Genomic DNA, 7,932 nt, shown 5'->3' with positions numbered 1-7,932 from the left:
GAAAGAGTGAGCGTAATATATGTATTTGCAGGGATAAAAGGGTTAAAAAAATCCTCGGAATGTTTTGTTGAGAATTTGATCGATCCCAATGTGAAGCACATCCGCAGAGGAAGGATATTATATGCTTAAACGTGAAGGTTGGGCGCCAGCTTTCAAGGGCCTCGGATCACGTGACCAATCTCTTCTCTTCTTTAATCTTTACGTAAAATGCACGTGCATGCCTACCCTTTCCACAGCCGATGCGTATCCCTTTTTTCACCTTAAGCCTTGAGTCCCAAGCCTAGCTATGCTGTGTCCTTATGTGCAAATTACACTTTCCATACCTTACCTCCCCCTACCTCCTTGCATTTCAAGCCTAAACTCAACTCAACTCTCTCTCTCTCTCTCCTTTTTGAGATTCCAACGTAGAGAAGAAGCTGTTTTGATAACAACAGAATTCAATTCTTATCAAATTTAAGGGACTCACTGAATATCATACCTTATCTATATAGTTTTTGTGCTCTCATTTTAACCTTCTTTGATACGCCAACATACTAGTAAATTAGGTATTATCGGATCATTATAAAATCATGTAAAAATTTTAAAATACGCAAATATAATGGTTAGAAAAACGTGACCTTCCAGTACACCAAGCGTAGAAGAAAATCTCCCTAATTAGAATATCTACACCTTTATTTTTGTATGCATTCCTTCAGCGAATATGCATGGGGCCGTCCTAACCATGGCCCTTCCGGCAATATAAAGTTGCGTCTTATATGTCTAAAGGCCAAGCACTGTGAAAAGTTGAACCGCACATCTAACACCCACCATCTCTTTAAGTTATTTTATGTTATCCGCGTTGAGATCTGCTATATGTAGAATATATGGGGTTTATTCCTGGTAGTTAGCTGCCTATATTAAAAAGTGTAAAAATCAAATTGCATGTGTATATACACACAATACATACACATATGATATACCTATATGTATAAAATATTGCTAAATATTATTAGTATTCAATACTGAGGGTCGTCTATTTTGTTAGGAAAATATTTAGAGACACCACTTGTATTAAATACCTTAACTAATAGAAGGTGTGGTTCACATTCTGTGGGATCCACATCAGCATGTGGTACTCAATATGATTGCTATCTTTTAACATTGTTTATTTTGTCACCATTATGTAGGCTTTTATATTCATGTGTACATATGTGGCTAGTCATATAAATCAGAGAGTTAATAACATTTATATGACATATGACCTTAAAATTTCCAGTTATGTGCAATTTTTAATTAGTATATTGGGTATTTTGGCCTGTCACATATTCTCATCCTGTTAATTGGATAAGATAAAGTTTGAGGATGGCTTGTGATTGAAACTTGTAATACGTGGCTCCCAGCGTAGTATACATTCAATTTTCACGTGTCCAATTTGCTTAAGATTGTGTGAGAGGCAAGGCATGTACTTGATTGAGCTAGCTTGGAATAATCATGACACACATAATTAATTGGCTTCAACTTCGTGCCACGACAATATTCACACCATTGTTAATTAGGTGCTTAGCATCCAGAAGGGAATTTATTTAATTGGAACATTTTCTTTTTTTTCCTATATATGCTATCTCTTCCTTTATGCCTACTATTTATGATGCAGCGGAATAAATATGATAGATTTTACCAGTCTTATTCAGATGGAAGATAAGACTTAAAAGTCTAAATCTACCTAAAGAAATCTCACAAGAGAAAAATTCTAAATTGACAGAGAAAACTCAACTCTAGTATCTAATTTATCAATTATTCAAGTATGCTATTGTAATAGGTAATGTGGATATTTATAATCCACTTACAAAATGATATACAAAAAAAAAAAATCACTAAAACAAACAACAAACTGATAAAAAAACAAAACAAAATTAATAAACTAGAATAAACGACATAACAAACATATAAAAACTACTATTATGACTAAAACCTCCAACATTATCTAAAAAATTTTGCAGAGCTTGGAAGTACAATTTAAGCGTTTTTGCCAGCTTCAATGGGACGCTTTAGTTCTGAAGAAAGCAATTGACATATTCTACGCCCTAATAAAACTTCTTTTTGTGCGGCCAATCAATGGAATTTCAAATATTTGGTACATTTATTCGCTTGTGCATTTTGTTCGAGTTTTTGTAAACAAAAGGGGCAAGAGCGGGGAACCTAAAAATCAAAATCAAACTAGATCAGTAGATCTTTTGCCCAAAGTCGAGAACTTTGACTCAATCCTTGGCTTTTAGCTGGGTCAGAAAGTGTATGATTCTCTTCATGGATTTTTCAATTCCATACGGCTGCCATTGCCCACTTTAAAGTGCGTCTTAGATCTGTTCCTATTCTTACCTCAAAGGAAAAACAGGGCATACATATATAATATGTGATATATATATATATATATATACACACACATATATATACACACACACGCTGTTGTCGGCAAACTAATGGGAGTACGTAATGTGACAAAAACTTGTTCTCTAAGGACAACGAGAAACATATGGTACAGCGACATTGCTTCTTTTTCTCTTTTACGTGCTTTTTCATGGATCCACCAAGATTAGAATTTCTCTATTTAATGCTCATCATTGCAATATGCTCAAGATTTTGTGTTGCCATTTGGTAGGAACACCTTTTCGACTGTCTCTTGTACAGCACAAGTGTGCAATCCCCAGCCATCCGCTTGCATCTCATTTCCAAAACGTAACCCCAATTTAAACTCCTTTCTTCTTTTGCTTCTTTTGATTCATTAAAACGGATAAAAAAAAAAAAAGGTCGGGACAAACAATTTTGTGCTTATTGAGGAACATGACAAACAATCTTATAAGCACATTAACCCAGGTTTTGGTAAGAAATAAATTATCAGCAGATTTTTATTTTTCAGTCGTTAAATTAGTATAAAGAATTTATTGTTTCTTCAATGGTTAACCGTCACAAATTTACCATACTGCAAAAAGACCCTTCAATTTAATTTGATTTCTTTTAGCTATTATTGATGTATAGCACGTCCATGCTAATGGATCAATACGGAATCTTCTTACCAATAATTAGTCGATTTTGTGTCTTTTGCATAGACTATAATTTAAAGTTCATTATAAACTCGTTCTTTGAATTTAAGAAGTCTTGTAAATCGATCACCTTATTGATTCTTCTAATAACTAATAATTGGAGGAAAGTGAGATTATATTGGTGCGGTCTAAGCCGCTTTGGTTGAGAATTTGTTAGGTTACTCAAGCAGGCACCGACATATAATAAACACAAAATGTAGGGAGACTCGAAGACACATAGTCTTCTATACATGCCCTTTATATCCCTATTCCCTAAGCACGAGTTTTCCTTAAAACGACATACTAGGCAGACTATGGCACAACACAAACATTACAATAGTGGAATTTTATGTTGCATGACGACAACTAAAAACATATACCAAACTCCTAAAGAAGAAAAATTGTAAATACATTAAAGGAAAACAAGAAAGAAAGGAAAAAGAAAATAAAGAAGCCAGTCTAGAAAAAGATTACAGCTGGTCATCATTCTAGTGTGGTCCAGACCAAACAGTCCCTTAATTGCCGTCTATTAGTACTGTTCCAAATCATCTATTTTCTTTGTCAAAGCCAGTGGTTGTTGTTTGCAATAAACACTAATTATATTCACCAACAAGGTCTAATTGGGTCACGCGATTCCGATTAAAAGCGGTTTGTTGCATGCACTTTTTAATAATAGACACGATAATCATTTCTTGATTAGACTAATAGGATTTTATTTTATTGTCAATTGGGTTGCTACTGGTGATTTTTTTTTTCTCTCCATAGTTTCAGCATTTGTGCATAAGGGATATTAGTTTTCCAAAACATATGTAACGCAAGAATTATTTTTAATAGAAAAGGGGAAATTTAAAGAGCCCTTTGGCAAAGCTTATCAAACACACACTCTCTCTCTCGCTCCTTGTAATTAGGCCAATCATGTTTTTAACTTTAATTGCTTTTGTCTTGTCCAATAGTCTCATTTAAGGTGACTAAACTCTGAGGGTAAAAATTCCAAAGAGTCACATCCTTGAATTTGTTGAAAAGCCATCTAAATGGCCGGTTCAAAGAATTAGTTTTGTGCCTATTTGGTTCCGTTTTTTGAAAACAGTTTTTACGTATTTTAAAAAATAAAAAAATAAAAATAAAATGACGTTTGTTTAGTAAATTTGAAAATAAAAACAATGATAATAATTTTTGTGAAGGAATTAGAAAATACTTAAAATTTATTTTAACTTTTTTATTTTTATTTTTTAATATTTATCAATAATATTATAATATATTAATTAATAATCACGTTTTTACTTTTTTATTAGACTCAAAATAATATCTGAAAAAAATTAATCAAACGCAATTTCAGAATCAGTCTCAAAATGATTCTCAAAACAATCTCATTTTTACTTTTTATTAAAAATAAAATCATTTTGAAACTAATTCTAAATGCACCCAATTTGTGTTTTAAGAAGTCTCTCGGATATTACATACCAAAACTCATAGACATTTTCAGCGTTGAAATAATAAGAATTGTTAAGGTAAATAAACAAAAGAAAATGAGAAGACTTTAAGAGGAAAATGAATTTTAAGTTGAATTAGTGTGGTTCATTTAAGAAAACATTGACTCCTAAATGTAAATCTTGTATACAATTACCTTTTTAAACAACAGTTTTGACTGATAAAAGTAGACGGTTTTATTTATTGAATAAAGATTCAACAAGCAATCATATTTTAAGTCTTAAATTAAATTCACCTCCGGTTATACTTAATTTGTTAAATTCTATCAGGTGCTTAATCATTATTGGTTATCACTAGAAAATCCTTTTAGCATTTTTCAAGATATCCTTGACCCACCTATATTTCTCTCTCAAACCCAAAAGAGATAAAGTTGATTTCTTGGAAGCCACTCTAGGAGGGCTATCAATTTATATATATGTACACCTGGAGAGAGTGTTGAAACACAAATCCTTCACAAACAAGCCATCTTTTTTTTTTTCCTTCATTATTTAATTCCAAATTACATAACTCTTCCAGATTCCTTCATGTAGTTATATTCAACCATATTCCATTTCTCAACCCATTCCTCTCATTGTGTAACATTCTTTATTTTGTGACGAATTCAACATTGTGTTGATTCATTCATAATCTACTCTTCCATAGGCACAAAAATAACTAACAAGAGTGAGAGAGAGTAATGGCAGAGATAGCCAATTATAGAGTGGACAATAACTTGGGTTGTGGTTTTATGGGAGGGATTTTCCAGCGCTGGAACCACTGGACAAGAAAATCCCATGTACATTCACTGCCTTCTAGTGGTACTAAAACACGGCCACCAAGTTCCGAAAACCCGGAGAAGGCTCCAAGTCAGAGTTCCAGGAGGAGAAGAAGCAGCTCTGCAGAGCCTGCCATTCCACAAAACTCAAACTCAGCTAAACCTCTTCCAAAGTCAGACCAAAATCCCACCAGAAATCTTCCCGCGGATCATCCTAGGACTTCGACTTCTCAGCGAAAAATTCAAGGAGTTCGGAGACTTTCAGATGCTGCAAGAAGCTCGACGTCATCCTCCAATGGCTCAGGCCAAAACCATGACTCAGGAGAAGAGAGAAAGCTGAGAAGGGAATCGACACCGAACTCTCTCGAGTTGAGCAGGATTGTCGCCCAGCACGACAGCAAAGTTCTAGCAAAAGCTTCTTCTACTAGTGCTATTGTTTTAGGACATGTGGGAAACTTGAAGCAGTCAGGAAGCAGGAGTTCTCTGGCGAGCAATAGTCCTAGTTCTGCGTCTAGAGCTATTTTGGCCCTTTCTAGGAACCTTCAAGAGATGAACTCCTTGCCCCGAAAGAATGGTTTTGGAGGTGGGAATAACACTAGTATGGGAAACATTGTGAGGAGGAATAGTTGGAGTGATCATTTTCGGGGTGTTTCGAGTAAGTTAGACCCCGAAGCGTTGAAGAGGATGGGAAATGAGGCCTACAAGCAGGGCAGGTTCAAGGAGGCTTTGGATTTTTATGATCGAGCAATTGCTTTGGATTCAAACAAGGCAGTCTATCACAGCAACAAGAGTGCTGCTTTGATTGGCTTAGACCGTCTTGTAGAAGCAGTTTTCGAAAGTAAAGAGGCTATAAGGATTGAGCCTTCCTATCAAAGAGCTCATCATCGGTTGGCAACATTGTATATCAGGTATCATTCTCTTGATCAAATGAGGATTAGTCTTAAAGAAAAGAAAATGATTTTATTTGCTTGAAAATGTGACCAAGACAATTACTTTAAATGTGCCGCTTAGATTGGGAGAGGCTGAGAAAGCTTTGCATCACTACAAGCACTCTGGTTCCTACTCTAACTCAAAGGAAGTTGACAAAGCTCAGGCACTTAAAAAATGCCTTGTCAAATGCAATGAAGCTCAGAAACAACAAAAGTGGAATGCTTTGCTAACAGAGACCCAATTCACGATGTCGTCTGGCGCCAATTCGGCTCCATTGGTTAGATTTTTTTTATAAACTTTTTCTAATGCTTTTATTACACCAAAAAAAAAAAAAAAATTGTCAACCAGATAATCTTTGCTTATCTGGGTTTGTTTGCATGTGAAAAAGGTGTTTGCTCTACAAGCTGAGGCCTTGCTGAAGCTCCTGAGACATGAGGAGGCATACACAACCTACCAAAAGGGACCCAATTTCAGCATTGATCTTTGCATCAACTTCTTTGGCATGGCTTATAGTGCTTATCTTTTGATGATTAGATCCCATGTTTACTTGGCTGCTGGCAGGTTAGTGAGTCTAAATTACTTGATAAAAGATTCCCTTAAACAAATAAAATCACTTATAAAAGATGCTTATTAGCGCGTATTAAAAAATACATGTTTGCTTACTTTAATCATACCACATTAAGGTTGGTCCCCGCAATTTGGTTCCATTTAAAGGCTTAGCCATCCCCCATTTGCATTCAACAAAACACCTCAATTCCTTATTGAGGCAGAAAGATTTCCAATTAAGGGCAAATATGATTATCCTTTAAATTTAAAACTAATTAAGTACAGACGACATTACTAAGTGGTCTAGGTATGTGTAACACCCCTCAACCATAGTTTATTTATTTATTTGGAAAAAAAAAAAAACAACACATCAATTAATTGTAACCTTCTTGATTTAAAGGGAACTTTTGGCTCTTTCAATCTCTTGTTCTTTTCTATAACACACTGATCATTACCAATAATATCATTCTAAGCTAGAAGTGGAACCAATAATTTATTTTGCTTTGTGTGTTCTTTTTCTTTATTTATTTATTTCCTTTAGGTTTGAGGATGCTGTTGCGGCAGCTCAACAAGCTGCAAAACTTGATCCAAACAACTTTGAGATCAGCATGGCGGTAAAGAGAGCTAGAGCCATTTCGTCGGCGCGATCAAATGGTAACCTTCTCTTCAAGGCAGAGAAGTTCTCGCAAGCATGTGTTGTGTACGGCCACGGACTAGAGCATGATCCGCACAACTCGGTCTTACTATGCAACCGAGCGGCTTGTCGATCTAAGCTCGGTCAATTCGAAAAGGCCATTGAAGATTGCACCGCAGCTCTTAATGTGCAGCCTTCTTACAGCAAGGCCAGACTACGCAGGGCGGATTGTAATGCCAAGGTAAGCCAATTATATCTTGGCAGTTTCTAGTTAATAGTCACTATAGAATAAAACTCAGTTGTATATTTTAATTATTAAGTAGGGGCATTCAATTATTTAGGAAGGGCATACTTATAATTTCTTATAAAGTAGTGGTATAATTAAAAGTTTAGGAAAAAAAAATATAAGTAAAAATATAATTTTCAAAAATTATGTGGGGGCATGAGTATAAGGTGGCTCCACATCTCCACCACTAGGTATTTGTAAAACATACTAAATCATACCTGTAGCGATTATTAACTTT

The 7,932-nt window shown here is 35.0% G+C and overlaps 1 protein-coding gene across 1 annotated transcript; it reads left to right on the top strand.

Moving 5' to 3' along the window:
• Positions 1 to 5,060: 5,060 nt before the first annotated feature.
• Positions 5,061 to 7,679, top strand: LOC21404417 (TPR repeat-containing thioredoxin TTL4). The gene is made up of 4 exons (XM_010107604.2): positions 5,061 to 6,206; positions 6,310 to 6,505; positions 6,617 to 6,789; positions 7,316 to 7,679. Exons 1-4 carry the CDS (start codon positions 5,221 to 5,223, stop codon positions 7,677 to 7,679), a joined length of 1,719 nt encoding a protein of 572 aa, XP_010105906.1. The 5' UTR covers positions 5,061 to 5,220.
• Positions 7,680 to 7,932: the final 253 nt, after the last annotated feature.

The sequence above is a fragment of the Morus notabilis genome, unplaced genomic scaffold (genome assembly GCF_000414095.1).
Source record: "Morus notabilis unplaced genomic scaffold, ASM41409v2 Scaffold206, whole genome shotgun sequence".
In the NCBI taxonomy this organism is placed as follows: Eukaryota; Viridiplantae; Streptophyta; class Magnoliopsida; order Rosales; family Moraceae; genus Morus; species Morus notabilis.
This window is presented reverse-complemented; position numbering and strand designations above follow the sequence as displayed.